We start from the raw sequence: 23,144 nt of genomic DNA, 5'->3' as shown, positions 1-23,144 counted from the left end.
GACAAATGCTGGTCTTGCTAGTGATGCCCACAAACCATAGAAGAATAAAACAAAAACCATCAGTTATTGCCCACCATCTGAATACAATTAAAACGAGGGATTAATTTAAAGCTAATAGACCGCACTTCCTAATTCTATTCTTATCTATCAATCGTAGTCAGAAAGTCACCTGCCCTCACTTACTCCAGCCTCCCCTCCATAAACCTTTCCATCTCTCTTTGTCCTTTTGGAGGGTCCTTGATCTACCTTTATAGTCATAAATTTGGGCCCAAACCATTAAATCTCCTTATGTGGGTCAATGTTAAACATTGTTTGACTTTATTAAGTGCCTTAGGTCATATTACAACATTATAGGGGCTATATAAGTACAATTCTTTTTCTTATGATTCCAATTAGCCTGCTATTGATTTCTAGATATTGCTGTTTGTTTCAGATTCCCAGCATTTTCAGTTTTTTTTCATGTCAATCCCGCAGAAACTGAACAATACTACTAATGTGTTCACTCAGTTAGTGCTATGTTTTCAGCATTGAAACATCTTGATAAGTTGCCCAAGGATAATTCTGACACTTGACTTGGTAAAAGCTGTACTCTGCTCACCTTAATCATCTGAGAGAGATCGCCTGCATCTGCTAACTCCAGAACGATGTTCAACTCATTGTCCTCAATAAATGAGTCCAAGTACTTAATTATGTTGGGGTGATTCAATTGCTGCAGGATAAAGAGAGCAAAACAAATGACTGTTATAGTAAACTGGCTTCACGATAATGATTCTGACTTGTCTCTTCAATTAACATTATTTGGATGGCTTTGATTCAATTTTTAAGAAAATGTCACTTAGAATCCATTACCCAAACACCATTACATATCATGAGGAATATGTTTAGCATTACACACAAGAGAACAAATTATTAACAGAAGAGATAACAACATCACCTCATTAATATGAAAATGATCCACCCTGACTGTATTTAAAGAGGGACAGCTAATTACAAGGTATTATCCATATTTGTCAATTTCTTCACAAGGAAACTAGGCATACCTACTGCAAACATTCCATCTCCAAAATTGATGGAAATTCCTCATCAATTTTCTCTAGAATCAGTGGAGTATTACCCCTGCACCACTCTCTAATTGCCCTCATGAGTCCAACGTTCTGCCTTATCTCATGAACACTTTTGTGCAGATTATGAGGATCATGTATGTTATTTAAATTTAATATTCTTTGATTCACCTTTTTTTTGGCAGTTATTTTAACACTGAAAAGCAGAAGACATGGAGGTATTTCTAAGCAAACTATCTCAGAGTGGGCAAGATATGAACCCAGACCTCCTGGCTCAGAGATGAAGGCACTGCCACTATGCTACAATAGCCCTCTCTTTACAGAAGATGTAGACACCAAGTCCAACAGTGAGAGTTAGCTGTGTTAATATGGGAAGATATCCAGTCATTAACTCAAGAGTACTTCTGCGATCATAATCATTCTACTGCACTTGGTAGTTAACTTCAAACAAAAATGAAAATTTCTGGAATTTGAATCCTGTGACCCTCCTTCAGAGTGCTTAAAGCTCACAACTCGAAACACTAACTCTGATTTCTCTCCACAGATCTGCCAGACCTGCTGAATTTCTCTTCAATTTCTACTTGGGCTTCAGATCTCCAGCATCTGCAGCTCTTCATTTTATTTTAGTAACTAATCCTGACTCAGTCACGTTTAAGAAGTGGATTTCAGTGAGACTGTTGAGCCCTGAATAATAAACTAAAATCAGCCATCTTCCCCTCGCTCTACATCAATCATATTGAGGTATTAATGATACAAGCATTGACTAACAGGGTTAAAATAGCACAGTAAATATCCGATCACCAGACAAGGTTGTGTACTTAAATGGGAAGTGACGCTCAATTTTGACAGTTCAATGGTAAGGGTGCAATGCACGCATTTTCAAAGCGATTATTTGAAATGGACCAGTACAGTGTGACTCATTAATAATCATTTAATATTAAATACAATTGTGAGAGTCAGGATTAATACAACCACCTAGTGCCCCAATTAAAACACAAGGAAGCAGAATCCTGCCACATTTTGGATAAGTGTCAATTCTTTTGAGTTTCAAAGGGTCTCATTTTAATTTACCTCATTGGCTACCTACCACACCCCATGGCACCCTGCTCTTCTGATGCCAGCCTGATTTCACCAGCTCATTGCACTCAGAAGCCCTTATCTCTCCTGAATGGACTGGCATTCCTGGCACATGTGCGAACTTTAAAGGGCCATTGTGCACTCGAACAAGCACTGACATTCCAAAGCTGCCCTGCTCAATGAATGTCATGTCCCCAGACATGGCAGGCAAAGGAAGACTGGCTCCCTGCGTTTCAGACTGCAACATAGTGATGGAAAGGTACAGAGGAGGGACGTCTTCATTCTCCCGAACTAACAGAGCCAACCAACCAGCTAGCCCGGTCCAAATGTGGGTCTCAGCTGTCTGAGGGAATGGCCAGCAGTACAGAACGAAGGGCAGTGAGCTTCCCTGCTCGGTCAGGGTAAGCGCCACTATCTTCTCTCTGCTACCTCACGCTCACTGAATCCCCACTACTGCACACACCTCCCACCAAGGCTCAAGCTCTACCACTCTCACTGCAGCATGCTATCTCTTCCTTTACTCGTGCTCTCCCATCCCAGTCTCCAAGACCCTGCATGCTCTCTATGGTTCTAGATTAGTGGTGCTGGAAGAGCACAGCAGTTCAGGCAGCATCCAAGGAGCAGCAAAATCGACATTTCAGGCAAAATCCCTTCATCAGGAATAAAGGCAGAGAGCATGAAGCGTGGAGAGATAAGTTAGAGGAAGGTGGGGGTGGGGAGAAAGTAGCATAGAGTACAATAGGTGAGTGGGGGAGGGGATGAAGGTGATAGGTCAGGGAGGAGAGGGTGGAGTGGATAGGTGGAAAAGGAGATAGGCAGGTGGGACAAGTCATGGGGACAGTGCTGACCTGGAAGTTTGGAACTAGGGTGAGTGGGGGAAGGGGAAATGAGGAAACTGTTGAAGTTCACATTGATGCCCTGGAGTTGAAGTGTTCCGAGGCAGAAGATGAGGCGTTCTTCCTCCAGGCGTCTGGTGGTGAGGGAGCGGCGGTGAAGGAGGCCCAAGACCTCCATATCCTCGGCAGAGTGGGAGGGGGAGTTGAAATGTTGGGCCACGGGGCAGTGTGGTTGATTGGTGCGGGTGTCCCGGAGATGTTCCCTAAAGTACTCTGGTGTAGCTTACACACTCACTCGGGTCACCTCACCACCTTCTCCTCTACCTGCACCAGCACTAACAACTGTGCTCCTGACTGTTATCTCCCTCAATCCCTCCCTTTCACTCATTCCAGGAGAAAACAGCCCAAAGTAGCCCAGAAAGGGCCCAGACAGGATGGTGGGTGCCATGTATTCGACTCCACACCTCCTTGTTCTTGAGACCCAGTGGGTAAAGGAGAAGGTAGATCCTCTTGCATACTCCCTGATTAGACGGTCAAGATGATTTGGCAGAATGCCTCACCAACAGAACTTACAAACAAGTTCCAAACAGTTTGGCTGGTGACGAGAAAGGTCCTCCCTGTTATATCCTTCCTGAACCTCACTTCCTTTACGTTGCCCACAACATCGCCAGTGATGGGGAAGAGATTGTTGGTCACCTCACAGTGAAATGGTTCTTTAAGCTGAAGATCTGGAGAGAGATTGAGTGTTTCATTTTTGTTGAGATAAATCCCAAGTAGCTGCATGACTCTGCGCTCCGTAGGCTATTTTTGGAATGTACATAGTGCCAAATATCAACTGTGGCTGGAGGACCATCAACTCGATGAAAGACACCCTTTGATCTGCCTGAACTTGCTGGTTTTCCAGCACACAGAACTGTCTTCACCCAATTGTTAGCAACTGGCACACTCCGACATTCCGAACTATCTGCTGATGGACTAAGTAAAGCTTGGAGCAGACACTGTAGAGGCACATTAGGGAAAGGCAGATACAGCACACCAAGGGGTTCCAATTATAGCACCTCTGGGGTTGTGTGCTTTCCAAAGACTGTATTTCACAAATCAAGAGTATCAAAAATTCACTGAGGCACCTGAGAGGGGAACATGGTGCATAGACAGAAAAAAAATCGACTGCATTTCCTGTAATTTCCAGTTTGAAATGCCCTATGTTTGGATTCTACACCTACACAGAATGTACTTCGTAAACATTAAGACACTTACAAAATGGAACAAGCTGTATTGGGACTTGTCAATCAAAATTGTTAAAGATCCCTTTGGTTTACTGATGCCCTTTAGGGAAGGAAATCTGCTGTCCTTCCCTGGTTGCTCCTACCTGTGACTCCACACCCACTGCAATGTGTTTGACTCTTAACTGCCCTCTGGGCAATTAGGAATCAGCCTAGCCAGCGATATCCTCAATGCATAACCAATTAAAAGAAAAATGGGGCGAGTTCAATTTTCTTGCAAATTCTGCAGTATTCAAGTCAAATATTGTTACAAAAGAAGTATATTTTTGTAAAAGAACCTCATGAACTAACAATTCAGTGTATAGAGGGGCATTTTTTCTTCTTTTGCATTTCCTGTAATTTCCAATTTAATTGTTTCCACCTCATCCTGTAGATCTAACATGGAATACATTTTGTAAATATTAAGTCGAATACAAGGTTATTGAGTGGAAAATGCTGTTTGGCAACAAGTTGAACACTATTGCAAATGCTGCAAAATTGAGTTTAAATGCTTCTGTAATATCTTTTACAGATGTTATGAATAAAGTATGCTTCTCCTTCAAACTCTTTGGTATTGGATAAAAACTTGCTCACCAGTTTCATTTGATACTTGGCTGCATAGATCAAATGCTCAAGAATTAAGAAAAGAACTTCTATTTCAGGAGTCACATCTCTCAGAACTATCTCAAAATGTGTCACATGGGTGACGTTTTTAAAAAAATGTCAAAAAACTGCAGATGCTGGAAAATGGAAACACAGTCAGAAATTGCTGGAAAAGCTCAGCAGGTCTGGCAGCATCTGTGGAGAGAAAGCAGAGTTGACATTCTAGGTCCTTCTTCAGAATTGGACGATGTTAATGCGTGCAGTCTGATGTCAATGCAACAGTAATAGTCTGTATATGATATCAGTAGCCTTACCATCTCAATGATGCAGCCATTTTGAAAAGGGCCAATCATAGGTTGCCTAAAGCACCTGCCTGTTTCATGGGCTTAGACTTCTTTTAAAATGCAACTCTGATCCTGAGGACCTTGTTCAGCAATTTTGGTTAAAATTGGGTGGAGACACCCTACATTCCATATTCTACATAAGGTTCAACTAAAGTAAGTTAGGAATGATCTTTTGTGGCATCCACCAGGCGCACTCCCTCAGCCAGGCTGGCTGTTGTTCCTGCATGTACCTCATGACCTGTTAGGCCCATTACTGGCCAGATTTAATTAGACAAGCTGCATCAAACTGCCTCGATGCTGTGGAAATAGGTGATAGGACAATACCCTGCCAGATCGGTGCTCCAAAGTCAAAACGCACTGACTGAGTTACACTGAAAGGTGAACTCTGTTGATTTCCCTGTGGGTCATTTTGCCCTTTACTACATCCCATGAACAGACACAAGAATAAGCAGAAATTTGTTTGGTAATTTTCATCCTATACCTTTGCTTCAGCTTACAGGTTTTCATAATTATAAATTGCAAAGGTCCAAAACATATACATCATTCTCCTTAAAAACGATAAAGCATTCTGAATCCTTTATTGGATTTTTCAGGTAAATGCAGTGGTTAAGACAGTGAAGATATCTTACCTATATCAGTCATTACTGACCTGAAAATATGTTGCTGGAAAAGCGCAGCAGGTCAGGCAGCATCCAAGGAACAGGAAATTCGACGTTTCGGGCATAAGCGCTTCTTCAGGAATTATGCCCGAAACGTTGAATTTCCTGTTCCTTGGATGCTGCCTGACCTGATGCGCTTTTCCAGCAACACATTTTCAGCTCTGATCTCCAGCATCTGCAGACCTCACTTTCTCCTCCTCTCAGTCATTAACTAAGTATAAGATAGAACATAACTGAAAAGGTCAAATATAAATTATTTGGTTCTAGGCTGAAACTTTAAATAAGTGCCTTACATCATTCAAACATATCTAAATCAGAATTAAGTGAAATAAACACTCAATTACTGAAACAAAATCAGTGAAATTCTTGGAACACTGTCACAGACTGAAACTCTCAGAGCAAAATCTAGAAATTCCCAATGTTTAATGTAAATAATGCACACTGCTGCTACTGAGCGTTGGTAGTGGAGGGAATGGATGTTTGTGAATGTGGTGCCAATCACATGAGTTGCTCTGTCCCAGATGGTGTCAAGCTTCTTCGGTGCTGTTGTAGCTGCACACATCCAGGCAGGTGGGCAGTATTCCATCACACTCCTGACCGTGCCTTGGAGATGATGGACAGGATTTGGAGAGTCAGGAGAGGAGTTATTTTCCGCAGTGTTCCTAGCCTCTGATCTGCACTTGTAGCTACTATATTTATATGGCGAGTCCTGTTGCGTTTCTGATGAGATGAGATGTTAACACTCCTGTATAGACTGAAATCTTTAAAACGCCAGGAGTCCCTTTGACGCCAGCGCAGAACAACATTCCATTTTTAAAAATTATTACTATAGCCAACCAAATAAAATCAACATAATTCAGAAGCTGGTAACACATTTTTCAGATAACTCTTGCTTTAAATATTTGACACAACAATACAGTCTGCAGGAAGTCACATTTCTTCCTGCAGAAATGTCTCAGCACGTGTAACTCTCACCGTGTCAATCTCACTCTCTATCAAACTTGTTTTCATTTGTAGAACCTACTGCATCCCTTTTTGTCCAATTGATTCAGCCTTTTGGTTAAATTCATAAGCAGCTGCACTCCATCCCCAGTCCCTGGACACAGCCACAAACACTCTCCGTGAACACTTGGGTTACAACTGTCCTGATGGGACAGCATCCCCCAAGAGCCCTTTTTCTGGTCCCTTTAAAAGGTCTGGTGGGCACTGGCACCATTGCAACAGCAGCAATGGGTATTATGCAATCCTCAATACCTCCCTCTTTTGACCTTAGATGTTCAGTCCTTTCCAATAGTATAACACAGGAACACAGTCTAGGCTCTATTCTCAAAGTACTATTCAACACCAGAGGCAGAATTTTTCAGACAGTGGGGTTTCCTATCCAGCCACCTGAAGGAACAATGCAATAATATAACGTGTTACAGAATGTTCATTGGTGAAAAACAAGACTTCAAACTCTTTCTGGGCAGTAAGTTTCTATTTAGAGAGCAGCCGGTCAAACAGACAGCCCATAGCTCTGCAGTCCCAGTGACCCAAGGTTCATGTACATATAGAACAAAGAACATAGAACATTACAGCGCAGTACAGACCCTTCAGCCCTCGATGTTACGCCGACCTGTGAAGCCCATCTAACCTACACTATTCCACATATGTCCATATGCTTGTCCAATGACGACTTAAAGGTACTTAAAGTTGGCGAATCTACTATTGTTGCAGGCAAAGCATTCCATATCCTTATTACTCTCTGAGTAAAGATAGTAAAGATGTAGTAATCATGGCTGGGCTTAAAGCCGGTCCCAAAGGAAGAGGAGGTCATAGAGACCAGACTGAGGGTAACCTAAGATGATTGGCAGGGTAGGCCCCAGCAAAAGAGTGATGGGTGTGGAGGTGCTAAACTTGCAAGGTTGGTGGGGGAGAGTTAAAGAGCACCAACCTGGTGGTGGGATGGGGGGGAGGGGTGGTGTTGGAGAGGTTAAAATTGGCATAGGGCACCCTCAAGTAAGTAGCCCTCTTGCCTGATGCCAACCCATGCGGCCAATGCTGCTGGCATACCTGCTTGGTTTATCCTTCCAATTGCCACTAATTAACTTCAATAAACCCAAAGGCTAGTAGCCTGCCCAGTGCCGTCACCCCTTCCCATAAAACAGATCAGACATAAGTGGATTGGTGATGGGCATGGCCTAATGCCAAATATTGCCAATGCCCCCTAACCCTGTGAACCACATGTCACCGTCCACCCCCACACTCATAACTTCAGGAGCTGCTGGGGGATCCTGTGGGATCCTTGTTCAAAGGCACTCAGTACTTAATCCCACTGACAATCCGCACTCTGCCATTGCTGCTGAGACAACTACCCCCTCCTCAAGATACCCACCACCCCTCAACTTCCCGGTTGCCATCTCCCACTTGTGACCTTGGACTTAGTAACCACCCTCAATGTGGTACCAGCAGTAACCTCTGAACCAGAGTCACGGTACGGTTCAATAGAGCTGCCGGCCTCTGATTGGACCTGAGGGGCTTGATTGTAAAGAGAATCCCACCGCTGCCGAGTGAGTGAGGTGAGCAGCTCTCCGGTCTCCCCCACGACAGATAAACTGGTGGTGCCATTGGCACTCCATCTTCCCGCCTTCTCTTTTAAATCCTGCCCATAGTCTTTGTGAAAAATCACATTGACAAAGTGAGCACTGCGACATTGGGACACTCCTAGTCGATCCACAGGCTCTTAAATACCAATGGTCAAACTCTCTACCTGTGAAAGGCTCAAAGTGTCCTGCTTTGACAGCCCAGTGACACTGAACTACTCACAAGATTCCTCCCTTCTCAGGATTCCTGGCTGCTAACTTTCTGCTCAAAAAGAAATCATTCACTTCTGTGATGCATGTATCCCTTGAAGATTAAACCCAAATATTCAGACACAGAGCAGATGAAGTGTGCAGTGGGCTTAACATATTACTGATGTCTAACTAGGGAGATGACTATGTTGAGAATATCTTAAGCTATTACCAGCAGTAACAACAGAACCAGTGTGCCTGCGAGTCCCAGTCAGTTTAATGAGTTTAAACTTGACAGCCTTGATAGAAAAATTCCTGATTGAAAATGACCATGATTAAACTGCTATTTAAAAAAAAAAGCATTATTGAAAAAGCTGCTTCAGACTCAGAGTCTGCCAACACATGGGCCTCTGCCAAGCAGCCAGTTTGTTTATATCGGGAATTTCTGGCTATGAAACCAAGAAATTCCTGAAGACAATACTCCTTTTGTATCCATTTACACACAAAATCAAAATTAAACTCAGATGGCATTGATCTTAAAAGATTTGGCCTCATTCATTTCAGGCAGCACCTTATGCCTGAGCCAGAGTGTGCCTGGCACTCAGAAAAGTAGGCTGATACCTCAAATTGGCAAGAACCATCAGCATGAGATAAGGAGAGACTGAAATCAGGTTAGATTCACTTGTACAGCAGACTTAATGTGTGCGTACAGTTTCAATTTCTATCTCTCCGTTTGTAAACCCATTGCAGTTTCACCAGGTTACAGGGAAACAGTCCCACAGTGAAATGCTTTTGTTTTGAAATCTGCATTTTGAATATTTCTGTGGTGGGGAGCACTGGAGAAGAGTAGGGCTGGTGCTTCCAAGGAAGGAGGTAGAGCTTTGTAACAGGAGATGTGATGGCTGAATGGAATAAATCCAAGTGTTTTGCTTGTTACAGTGCTATGAGCGTGATCTCTACCAAGATGAATCCTATCTTCTAATCAAAATGCTACAGCAGGTGTAATTTATCCAGGATCAATTGGATTTCAACAGGTTAGACTCTGCAAAATTAAAGCTCGGCCATTCAGGGCTCATGTCAGAAAGAATTTCTTTGCATAAAAGGAATATTAGGGGTGGCACGGTAGCTCAATGCTTCGTGCTGTGGCCTCACAGCACCAGGAACCCGGGTTCGATTCCTGCCTCGGGTGACTGTCAGTGGGAGTTGCACATTCTCCCCGTGTCTGTGTGAGTTTCCTCCGGTACTCTGGTATCCTCCCACAGTCCAAAGATGTGTAGGTTAGGTGAATTGGCCATGCTAAATTGGCCATAGTGTTCAAGGACGTGTAGGTTAGGTACATTAGTCAGGAGTAAATGTAGAGTAATGGGAATGAGTTTGGGTGGGTTCCTCTTTGGAGGGTTGGCGTTGTCTTATTGGGCTGAAGGGCCGGTTTCCACACTGTACGGATTCTATGAATGGATATTATACTGGTGATGGTAAAATATACACTATAAATTTTGAATTTCCGTCATCTTGTTTTAATGCCGGAGATCTTTCATGTACAAAGATTATTTTTTTAAAGAAGGAAAATATCCTGACTTTAGATAGCTGCAGTGGTCACTGAGCAGTGAGACATGTGAACTTGCCTCCTCCAGACCGTTTACCTTATATGGACATTGTTTATGTAATCTCCTTTGACACAGGAAACTGCGTGGGGATATTCTGGCACTGAAGAATCCAAAAGATATTTCTTACAATGTACTATTACTTAAAACAATGCATTCCTCAGACACACAATTGTCTGGCCTAATATCAAATTGTGAGGTTTGCAGAGCAGCATGTTTCCAATAGAGTACTGTATTTCAAATGATCCAGGGCAATACATACTTTGAAATCTTATATCCTCAGCAGTAGAAGGACATAAAGACTGCAACTAAACAGCCATGGAATCAGGTGTAAAATGGCAACTCAAGGACGCGAAGAATGTTTTAAACAGTATATTCTTCATCTTGCTATTGTACATTCTTAAATGTTATATTTATGCTCATGTAAATGTTTTATGTTGTGTTTTATTATTTTATTCTGAATTAGTAAGTAATGAAAGTCTTCCTTCTTTCAATTAACTACATTGTTAATTGAAGTGTCATATAGCTACATGCTAAAAAAAAACCTAATTACCGTGTCTGACCAAGGCTGGAAAACAGAGGCGATCCGAGTTACTCTGCTGACCTAGTTTTAGCAAAACGTGGAATATGCCCCTAAAGCTGTTGAGGCTGGGTCCATTAGAAATTTCAAAACTGAGTCACAGATTTTTACTAGGCAAGGTATAAAGGATTATTGGAATGAGGCAGGTGGATGGAGTTAAGATACAAATCAAGCATAATCTAATCAAATGTGAGAAATGTTTGTGGGGGTGAATTGCTTAGACCTGTTCCTTTGTTACTAGCTTTTAGTTACCATCATCATGAGGAGCGTGCAGAGTATCAGTTTTTTGAGATCTGGCTGAATCGAACCAATGCATTGAGGGCGAGTAGTGAGACCTGCAGTGAGAACCATTGAGAAAGAACCTTACAGACCATCATGCCCCAGCCAGCTTCCTGCAACTCACCGATTCCCATTCCTCTGCCCTTTCCCTGTATTTTCTTTCCCCTTCTGCTAATTATCCAATTTCTGCATGAAAGCCATCTTTGATTTGCCTCCATCATACAATTAGGCAGTGCAATCTCGAGCCTAATCACATGGTAAGAAGTTTCTGGAAAAAACACATGGGATCACACTGACTGGTCCTTTACAGTACCTAATGCAAATGGTACTTATACGAAGGCTGTAAAGTTTAGCTGTGAAATTGAAGTGTGCATACTCATTTTAATTTTTCAAATATTTCACTTCCAGATCTATCAAGTGCAGAATGGCACCTACAGGAACCCTACTTAAAGGTGAGAACTGACCAGAGATCATAGGAAGAAGAGCAGGCCAGGAGGGAAGGTGTCTAATCACATATTTTTGGCTTTTTAAGCAAAACAAACTTTGTATTAACCAGTACCTTAAATAAACAGGTGCTTTTGATAAAAACGGACTAAAACTATATACTCAAATACCCAAAACTTATCATGATCTCCGTGATGTTGGAGTCATTCATTTGAGGGTGCCGGTGAGAAGATTCTCAGCAAGGCAAACTGGTGAAATTGACATTGATTCCATGTGGTTGAAGGGTCCCAAGGTGGAAGATGAGGCATTCTTCCTCCAGGCATCGGGTGGCTAGAATCTGGCAGTGGAGGCGGCCCAGGACTTGCATGTCCTTGGCAGAGTGGGAAGGGGAGTTGAAGTGTTCGGCAACAGAGCGTTGGGGTTGTTTAGTGTATGTGTCTCAGTGATGTTCTCTGAAACATTCTGCAAGTTGGCATCCTGTCTCCCCAGTTTAGAGGAGACCACATCGAGAGCAACGGTCACAGTAGATGATGTGTGTGGAGGTGCAGGAAAAGTTCTGTCAGATGTGGAAGGATCCTTTGGTGCCTTGGACCTCTACACCTCTGGAGGAAGACCGCCTTGGGACCCTTCAACTACATGGGATCAATGTCAATTTCACCAGTTTCCTCATCTCCCCTGCCCCTATCTTATCCCAGATCCAACCCTCCAACTCAACCCTCTTGAACTATCCTACCTGTCCATCTCCCTTCCCACCGATCCGCTCCACCCTACTCTCCGACCTATCACCATCAGCCCACCCCCCCACCTTCATCTACCTATCACATTCCCAGCTACCGCCCCCCCAAGCCACACCCCCTCCTATTTATCTCTCAACCCCCTAGAGCCCCTGACATTCCTGATGAAGAGCTAACGCTAAAAACGTCAACTCTCCGGCTCCTCAGATGCTGTCTGACCGGTCGTGCTTTTCCAGCACCACACCTTTTGGCACAATAGGTTAAAGTATCACAATACAACCCATGGTTCCTGGCTCTGAATGCTGTATACAGGACACAAGCTCCTTTGATTGTAAAGAGTTGAACACAATAACGTCACATCATAGTGGGAACAACACTATGTTAATCTCATGATTGGAAATTAAAATCAATGATATATGTTCATCAATTGGATGGTGTCCTCATGGTGTCTTTTTTTTCTCTGACGTCTGGGGATTACATTTTAGTTTAAAATAGTGGTCTTTAAAGCTTTACTCTGCTTTTCAAAAATGTTAAACTATATGCCTATTTGTCTGTACACATTTGGTGAGCTTTGTCTAATAGCACTGAGGAGGACATAAGCCATGTCATTTTTGGAATCTGCAGCTACAGACTGCAGCAATTACACAACATAAAACCGTGCCATTTGATTCAGTCAACAGTGTCTCAATGAATGCATTCCATATTGAGGACGGAATTCTCTGTGGAAGAAATGCATTCAGAACAAAATAGAAGGTAACAAATTGCTCTTGAACAGCATTCAATCCAACAAATCATTATATTGCTTTTAAATGAATGATACCCCTCTGCTGCTATTGACCCAGCTAAGTCTGTTCCACTAAATGTAGAATTCCCAGCCTCTACCTGCTCTTGTAGTCACAGAGTTCATACGGCTGGTTTAGTTAACTTTCTAAATCAACAGTGACCCCAACGATGGTAATAATGGGGGGAATTCAGCAATGGCAATGTTGCTGAATGTCAAGGGGACACAGTTGGGTTCTCTCTTGTTGAAGATGATCATTGCCTGGCACTGTGTGCTTGACAATTCTCACTGAATGTTGTCCAGTTGGTCAAGGATATTTTTCTTTATCTAAAGAATGGTAAATACTGTGCATTCATAGTGACCATTCACACTAGGCAAGTAGTGTGAAGTAGGCAAGATAACTGATAAGGCAGCTTCAAACACTTACAAGAAATGTCATATCAGGAATTGTTTTTGCAGACTTACAAAACATTCAGAAGGCATTGCTAAGGGCAACAAAGCTTGGTAAACATTCATGAATCTATAATTAAATGGCAGGGCAGCCCTAACCTTAGATTAGCTTCCCTACAGTGTGGAAACAGGCCCTTCGGCCCAACAAGTCTATAATGATCCTCCGAAGAGTAACTCACCCTCTGACTAATGCAGCTAAGACTTTGGGCAATTAGCACGGTCAATTCACCTAACCTGCACATCTTTGGACTGTGGGAGGAAACCAGGAGCACCCGGAGGAAACCCACGCAGACACAGGGAGAACGTGCAAACTCCTCACGGACAGTTGCCCAAGGCTGGAATCAAACCTGGGACCCTGGTGTTGTGAGGCAGCAGTGCTAACCACTGAGCCACCGTGCCGCTCCTCTGTGTGAAAGCTGTAGAAGTCGAGGTGTATCTACATGAGGTGGCTGCTTATAATGAAATGGCTGTCCTCTATTTCATTCCACATGCCATCTCTGAACGTCAGCTTCACATCAGATCTGTAAGTTGCGAAGCTCAGTGTCAGGCCATAACTGACAAGTGAACTTGCCAACACTCGGTTGCAAAGGAGACAAACATGTTGTGAGTTCCAATTTGAAACAGAGTACTTCATAATCGCATTCAGCATTCCATCTGGATTATGAATTTAAGTCTCTGGAGCAGGGCTCGAACTCACAAGTTGCTACGTTAAAGGAATGGCTTCTCTCCCACTGAATGAAGGCTGACACTCTCACATCACCTCTGGAACTCAGCTCTTTTTGAACCAAGGCAGTGATGAGGTCAGGAGCTGAGTGACCCAGGCAGAACCCTAACTGAGCGTCACGGAGTTCAGCAGCACAATAAGCCAGTGGACACAAGCCCAGCTTTACCATTGATATGATGGTGGCAGAACCTGCAGATGTTTGAAGTCTGGGTTATCACTGCGCCTGAGTAGTCACCAGCCTGTTTGAATCAAAAGCAAGTGTTTACTGCTCAGAGAACAGATGGAAATAATTCATACCACTGAACAGGCTGCTCAGTCAGGCCAGTCATTCAGTATCTTTAATAGCTTGAAATTAAAATCATGACTTGCAAACAGTTGAAACTGAGTGCATTCTGCTAAAAATGGAATGGATTCCATGATACCAACAATATGGACAGTATCACATCTACTTAAAATGGTTCTGCAACATTAGAGGGGAATTTGATCTGTTAATTGATATGCACACTGCATTCTTGAGTCCCACAAATCTGAAGCTAAATTCTTGCTGCCAGCTCCTGCCCGCTCTTCCCCAACGCTGGCTCTCCTGTCCCACAGACATTGTTCAGATTGGAAGATGGAGGAGCTTAGAAAAGTAATTTGTTGTATATGTGAACAAAGAAAATTTACAGTCCAGAAACAGGCCCTTCGGCCCTCCAAGCCTGAGCCAATCCAAATGCACTGTTTAAAACTGTTGGTCAATTCCTAAGCATTTGTATCCCTCTGCTCCCCACTTACTCATGCATCTGTCCAGACCATAGAGTCATAGAGATGTACAGCATGGAAACAGACTCTTTGGTCCAACCCATGCCGACCAGATATCCCAACCCAATCTAGTCCCACCTACCAGCACCTGGCCCACATCCCTCCAAACCCTTCCTATTCATATACCCATCTAAATGCCTCTTAAATGTTGCAATTGTATTAGCCTCCACCACATCCTCTGGCAGCTCATTCCATACACGTACTACCCTCTGCGTGAAAAAGTTACCCCTTAGGTCTCTTTTATATCTTTCCCCTCTCACCCTAAATCTATGCCCTCTAGTTCTCTTTTCCCTGGGGTTGGGGAGTCCCCGACCCCGGGGAAAAGACTTTGTCTATTTATCTTATTCATGCCCCTCATAATTTTGTAAACCTCTATAAGGTCACCCCTCAGCCTCCGACACTCCAGGGAAAACAGCCCCAGCCTGTTCAGGCTCTCCCTGTAGCTCAGAACCTCCAACTCTGGCAACATCCTTGTAAATCTTTTCTGAACCCTTTCAAGTTTCACAACATCTTTCCGATAGGAAGGAGACCAGAATTGCACGCAATATTCCAACAGTGGCCTAACCAATGTCCTGTACAGCGCAACATGACCTCCCAACTCCTGTACTCAATACTCTGACCAATAAAGGAAAGCATACCAAATGCCTTCTTCACTATCCTATCTACCTGCGATTCCACTTTCAAGGAGCTATGAACCTGCACTCCAAGGTCTCTTGGTTCAGCAACACTCCCTAGGACCTTACCATTAAGTATATAAGTCCTGCTAAGATTTGCTTTCCCAAAATGCAGCACATCGCATTTATCTGAATTAAACTCCATCTGCCACTTCTCAGCCCATTGGCCCATCTGGTCCAGATCCTGTTGTAATCTGAGGTAACCCTCTTCGCTGTCCACTACACTACCAATTTGGGTATCATCTGCAAACTTACTAACTGTACCTTTTATGCTCGCATCCAAATCATTTATGTAAATGACAAAAAGTAGAGGGCCCAGCACCGATCCTTATGGCACTCCACTTCACAGGCCTCCAGTCTGAATCTTAAATGAATCTACCATGCCTGCCACTACCACCTCTGCTGGCGACACGTTCCAAACGCCCACCACCCTCTGTGTGAAGTACTTGCCGCATGTATCCCTCTTAAATTTTAAACCTCTCACCTTGAAAGCATGACCACTCCTTATTGAATCCTTCACCCTGGGAAAAAGCTCGTCTCTATCCACCCTGTATCTACCCTTCATGATTTTGTAAACCTCAATCAGGTCCCCCCTCAATCTCCTTTTTTCTAGTGAAAATAAACCTAACCTACTTAACCTCTCTTCATAGCTAGCACCTTCCATACCAGGCAACATCCTCGTAAACCTTCTCTGCACCCTCTCCAAAGCATCCACATCGTTTTGGTAATGTGGTGACTAGAACTGTACACAGTATTCTAAATGCAGCCAAACCAATGTCTTGTACAATTTTAACATGACTTTCCAGCTCTTATACTCAATACCCTGTCCAACGAAGGCAAGCATACTTAATGCCTTCTTGACTACTCTATCCACCTGTGCAGCAACCTTCAGGGTACAATGGACCTGCACTCCCAGATCTCTTGTCCATCAACTTTTCCCAAGGTTCTTCTGTTCATTGTATAATTCGCTCTAGAATTAGTCTTGCCTAAATGCATCACCTCATATTTGTCTGGATTGAAAGCCATCTGCCACTTTTCCGCCCAACTCTCCAGTCTATCTATCCTCCTGTATTCTCTGACAGTCCCTTATGCTTTCTGCTACTCCACCAATCTTTGTGTCATCTGCAAACTTGCTGATATACCAACAGTGCCCTCTTCTAGATCATTTATATATATTACAAACAGCAGTGGCCCCTATACTGACCCCTGTGGAACATTACTGGTCACCTTTCTCCATTTCGAGAAACTCCCTTCAACTACTACTCTCTGTCTCCTGTTGCTCAACCAGTTCTTTATCCACCTAGCTCGAACACCCTGCATACCATGTGAATGCACTTTCTCCATTAGTATACAATGGGGAACCTTATCAAACGCCTTACCAAAGTCCACGTATGTGACATCAACAGCTCTTTCTTCATCTAATAACTTGGTCACTTCTCGAAGAACTCTATTAATGTGAGTAAGGCACGATCTCCCCCGCACAAAAACCATGTTGCCTATCACTGATAAGCTCATTCTTTTCTAAATATAAATAGATCCCATCCCTCAGTACCCTCTCCAGCAACTTCCCCTCCACTGACGTCAGGCTCACTGGTCTGTAGTTACCCGGAATATCCCTACTATCCTCCTTGTACAGGGGGACAACATGAGCAACCTTCCAGTCCTCCGGCACCTCACCTGTGTTTAAAGATGCCACAAAGATATCTGTCAGGGCCCCAGCTATTCCCTCTCTCGCTTCCCTCAGCAACCTGGGACAGATCCCATCCCATTTGTCCACCTTAATAACCTCTAGCATACCCAACACATCTTCCCTACTTATGCCAATGTGATCCAGAATAATCACACTTCTATCTCTAATCTCAAGATTCATCATGCTCCTCTCCTCAGTGAACACTGATGCAAAGTAATCATTTAGAATCTCACCCATTCTCTCAAGTTCAGCACACAGCCTTCCTTCATTATCTTTTAGTGGACCAATACTTTCTCTAGTTACCCTCTTGCTTCTTATATAAGAATAAAATGCTTTGGGATTTTCCTTAATTCTGTTTACTAAAGCTATTTCATGACCCCTTTTAGCCCACTTGATTCCTCGTTTAAGACTTGTCCTACTCTCCCAATATTCCTCCAGGACCCATTCTGTTCTTAGTTGCCTAGACCTTATGTACACTTCCCTTTTCCTCTTGGTTATTAACAATCAAGTAATAACAATTTCTTGCAATTTCAACTAAGTTCCTTCAAAAATGAATAAAAGTTTGAAGATAGCAGCATTCTTATTCCCATTAACTGAAGATTCAGCTAATTTCAATTCTCAAATAGAGCCATAGAGTTATACAGCACGGAAACAGATCCTTCGGTCTAACGCATCCATGCCAACTAGATAACCTAAACTTATTCAGCCCTTTTGCAAGCATGTGGCCCATACCCTTCTAACGTTTTCCTATTCATATACCCATCCAGATGCCTTTGAAATATTACAATTGGACCAGCCTCCACCACTTCCTCTGGCAGCTTATTCCATACATACACCACTCTCTGCGTGAAAAAGTTGCCCCTTAAGTCTCTTTTAAGCCTTTCTCCTCTCACCCTAAACCAATGCCCTTCAGGATTGGACACTCCTACCCTGCGAATAAAACCTTGTCTATTTATCCTATCCATGCCCCTCACGATTTTACAAACCTCTCAGAGGTCACCCCTCAGCCTCTGACAGAAGGTAAAGCCTCAGCCTATTCAGCCTCATCCTATAGCTAAACCCTCCAATCCTGGCAACATCTTTGTAAATCTTTTCTGAACCCTTTCAAGTTTAACAATATCTTTCTACCGCAGGAGACCAGAAATGAATGCAGTACTCTAAAAGTAGATTAGATTAAATTCCCTATAGTGTGGAAACAGGTCCTTCGGCCCAACTAGTCCACACTGACCCTCTGAACAGCAACCCACCCAGACCCACTCCTCTACACCCAACACTATGGGCAATTTAGCATGACCAATTCACCTGACCTGCACATCTTTGGATTGTGGGAGGAAACCCACGCAGACATGGGGAGAATGTGCAAACTCCACACAGACATTTGCCCAAGGCAGGGGGGGCCCGGGTCCCTGGAGCTGTGAGGCAGCAGTGCTAACCACTGAGCCACCGTGCTGCCATCGCCTCACCAACATCTTGGACAGCCACAATTTCCAACTTCTATACTCATTGACAACAAAGGCAAGCAAGCCAAACGCCTTCATTACCACTCTGCCTGCCTGCGATTCCACTTCCAAGGAACTAGGCACCTGCATCGCTAGGTCTCTTCGTTCAGCAACACTCCCCAGAGCCCTACCATTAACTGTATAAGTTGGTACAGTTACAACTTTTAAAAGACATTTAAAAGGTTTGGAGGGATAAGGGCCAAGCGCAGACAGGTGGGATTTGTTTAGATTGGGATTATGGTCGGCACGAAGTGGTGAGATTAAAGGGTGTCTTTCCTCGCCGTATGTCTCTTTGACTCTAAATCCTGCCCTGATTGGCCTTACCTTGCTCACATTTGTGTAAATTAAACTCCATGTAATGTGTTAATGAAACCATCAATTATGAAAACTTGCAAGAAGTTTTTAAACATTGTTTTGTCGATGATCACGACTGCAAATTATAGTCGAGTGCTCTTCAGTCAAGCTCAACTGTCACACACCAACAAACAGCCTGCCATGCCAATGACACTTAAGGTTGACCGTAAGTTACTCAAAAATTTAAATCCTGAAACCTTTGGAATTAATTTTAACATATTTTGGCAAAGCATCATTTCACAGATAGTTTCTTTCCATGAATCCTGGTGAGTTTTCTCACATTATTGTCACAATCTCATCTCATTAACGACCTACAATGGCCCTATGGCACTCCTCTTCATAGAAGATTATCACAGAGTTTCTACAGTGTGGAAGCAGGCCAATCAGCCCATCAGGACTCTGGCGGTGGTATACTGTAACAGCGGGGAAGGAGAAGTTGGACTCTCCTTATCTTTTAATTTTATTCTGTGAATTTTAATTTTATTTTAATTTTATTTTGTGAATGGCGCTTATGTACAAACAAATGTACATGCTTTTCACTGTATTTTATAATGCACATGACACTAATTCATTCATTTTCGACTCTACACTGATCCTCCAAACAGCATCCCACCCAGACCCATCTCCCTACCCTATGCTGTGATGCTGCATTTCCCATTGCTAACCCATCTAGTCTTCACATCTCTGGACACTACTAGCATGGAGGAGAAAGTGAGGTCTGCAGATGCTGGAGTATCAGAGCTGAAAATGTGTTGCTCGAAAAGCGCAGCAGGTCAGGCAGCATCCAAGGAACAGGAGATTCGACATTTCGGGCATAAGCCCTTCATCAGGAATCATGCTTATCGGGCTTATGCCCGAAACGTCGAATCTCCTGTTCCTTGGATGCTGCCTGACCTGCTGCGCTTTTCGAGCAACACATTTTCAGCTCTCACACTACTAGCATGACCAATTCATCTAACCTGCACATCTTTGGACTGTGGGGTAAAACCCACCCAGACACAGGGAGAATGTACAAACTCCACCCAGACAGTTGCCTGAGGCCGAATCGGGTCCCTGGTGCTGTGAGGCAGCAGTGCTGTCCACTGAGCCACCGTGCCACCCCTTGTCTGACACCAGCCCTAATCTTCCAGTCACCACAGCCATAAGTCATGCCACTTCAGGATATCCCAGGTGCTGGCACCATCCTTAAATCTGACAATGTGCATAGTCAGGAGGAAGGCAGTGAGCTGGAGTTACCAGCTACCTGTTCTGACTTGCATATCGGAAATTCTCGGTATCTAGGTTCAATCCATTGGGTGGTAGTTGAGGAGACTCCATCTGAGTGAGCCAAGATTAAGTAATAATGGAGGCAATAATGAGCAATAATCCCAACTAATAGGACAAGGGCAACTAAAACACTGCTTCATGGCTTTCATTGAATATCAGCTGTATAACGACAAACATAGCTGTAAACTAATGCATGGGACATTAGGCGTAAAAATCACATCAATAATAAATTCATCCAAATCTCCAGCAGTTGCACTTGTTTGGATTTGCTGTTAAACATTGTATAGATTATTCTCTCCCTTTTTTTATTATAATGAGCTACCAGAGGAAGTGAAGGAGACTGGTACAATTACAACATTTAAAAGGCATCTGGATGGGTATATGATTGGTCAGGGTTTAGAGGGATATGGGACTGAACAATGGGACTAGATTAAGTTAGGGTATCTGGTTGGACCAAAGGGTCTGTTTCTGTGCTGTACAACTCAATGACTATTCCCCCTCCCCTGTCTCCTGTGTCAACATTTTGCCAGGATAGTGTTCAAAGGACATTGACTATTGTTTAATACCTTAAGTATGAGCCTTGTCCAATACCGGTCAGTTATCACAGTTGGCATGTCCCAGTCCTCACCTAATGTCCTGCAGCTGCTAATTATTCCTTCGAATTGGGAATGCTGTCTGATGTTCCTCTCCCTCACCAATTGTGTTGAAGGTCACTTTGATCACCGCACTCCTCAGCCCAGCCCAAAGATTCAAACTGCAGTGTTCCAGTGGATAGGTTTGGGCCATTTCACAGTGGTTTTCACTGTGGCCAGAAATTCCAACACACAGACAACAGCCCTCATGACCTGAGCTTTGGAAATTTAGACTTACATCAGAAAAGTCCTGATGGGAATCATCTGCTCTTTTCTAATAATCAGTAAAATGAAGCAGGCAGGTAAGTGAGTAAATGCTGGCACGTTTGAACTAAAGAATCCCAAACTGTGAACCTTGGAATCACTTTGGAAGTGAATGGAATCCCTGGAAGACTGAACAGGAGAAATGTGAAACTCATAGCACGGCTGCCATGCCATATGCTGAACACCTAAACATAACTTTCACTCACATTCAACAACCTAATGCTGTGGATGCTGGAAATGTGAAATGAAACCAGAAAATGCTAGAGGCATGGTGGCTCAGTAGTTACGTGAACTGGCCATGCTATATTGCCCATAGTGTTCAGGGATCTGTAGGCTAGGTGCATTAGGCATAGGAAATGTAGAGTATGGGTGGGTTACTCTTTGGAAGGTTAGTACGGACTTGTTGGGCCAAATAGCCAGTTTCCACACTGCAGGAATTCTATGAAAAGCTCAGAAGCCTGGCAGCACCTGCGGACAGGGAGTTAACATTGTGAGTTTAATGTGACTCCTCTTCAGAATTAAGTAGGTTCTAAACAGTTATGCTGAGCTTCTCCAGCATTCTCTTAGTTCCTCCTCAATACAATGCACGATGCCTCATCTATGGGGCTCAAGATATTCTGTTCTGAATGTTACCCTGTAACTGATTACTAGTAACATCTTTATTTTCCTTTTTGTTTATCTGTCTCTGTCTCTGTCTCTCTCTCTCTCTCTTAAGGAATACCACACTTCCCTCTCAAATTACCTGCGTATCTCTTAATTCTCATCAGGTGCTCACTTCAGTGCGAAAGCACCAATGAACCTGTTCCTAGCACTTACCAGAGCAAATATTAGAAAATGATGGAGTCCCAACCCAGAACTTAAAAGGATGGAGATGCAGGTGGTGAAGTCTCTGATTTTGTAGCACACATCAGGAGCAGGGATATCAGAATAAGGATTTTAAAATACTGTGTTGTTATTGCACCTTCCGTGGTCTAAAGATGTCCCAGAGCTTCACAGCCTACGAATTAAAAGGTAACCACTGTAATCCAGCACTTTTGCATGCAATTCTACTCTCCCTCCTATCGGAAAGATGTTGTGGAACTTGAAAGGGTTCAGAAAAGATTTACAAGAATGTTGCCAGAATGTTGGAGGATTTGAGCTAGAGGGAGAGATTGAATAGGCTGGGGCTGTCTTCCCTGGAGCGTCAGAGGCTGAGGATTGATTTTATAAAGATTTATAAAATCAAGAGGGGTATGGATGGGATAAATAGACAAAATCATTTCCCTGGGTTGGGGGAGTTCAGAAATAGAGGGCATAGGTTTATGGTGAGAAGGGAAAGACACAAAAGAGACCTAAGGGACAACTGTTTCATACAGAGGGTGGTATGTGTATGGAATGAGCTGCCAGAGGAAGTGGTAGAGGCTGGTACAATTGCACCATTTAAAAGGCATCTGGATGGGTATATGAATAGGGAGGGTTTGGAGGGATATGGGGCGGATGCTGGCAGATGGGACTAGATTGGGTTGGGATATCTGGTCGGCATGGACGAGTTGGACTGAAGGGTCTGTTTCCGTGCTGTACATCTCTCTGACTCACACAGTAATGATTGTGTCTTCAGGAAAGGGATACAAGTTGGCCAGAACAGCTTCAAATAATGGCAGAGAGCTCTTACAGTCACCTCAATGGAGCTTTTCTGCTTTAATGTTCAGCTGAAAGATATTTGGAGTCACTGTCTGTGTCGGCAAGTGTGGAACACTCCAGGTCGCAGGTTCGCGA

General features: G+C 43.4%; 1 protein-coding gene across 3 annotated transcripts in view; it reads right to left on the bottom strand.

The window, feature by feature from the left end:
- Positions 1–23,144, bottom strand: part of LOC132825847 (serine/threonine-protein kinase Nek6-like) — a 277,685-nt gene that overhangs the window by 110,353 nt on the left and 144,188 nt on the right. For all 3 annotated transcript variants that reach the window (XM_060841397.1, XM_060841399.1, XM_060841400.1), the window contains exon 5: positions 599–709. In XM_060841397.1, the coding sequence (XP_060697380.1) occupies positions 599–709 (111 nt within the window). The remainder of the gene's footprint in view (positions 1–598; positions 710–23,144) is intronic.

The sequence above is a fragment of the Hemiscyllium ocellatum genome, chromosome 21 (genome assembly GCF_020745735.1).
Source record: "Hemiscyllium ocellatum isolate sHemOce1 chromosome 21, sHemOce1.pat.X.cur, whole genome shotgun sequence".
Taxonomy (NCBI): Eukaryota; Metazoa; Chordata; class Chondrichthyes; order Orectolobiformes; family Hemiscylliidae; genus Hemiscyllium; species Hemiscyllium ocellatum.
The sequence above is the reverse complement of the archived record's forward strand: the minus strand, read 5'-3'. Positions and strand labels throughout refer to the sequence as shown.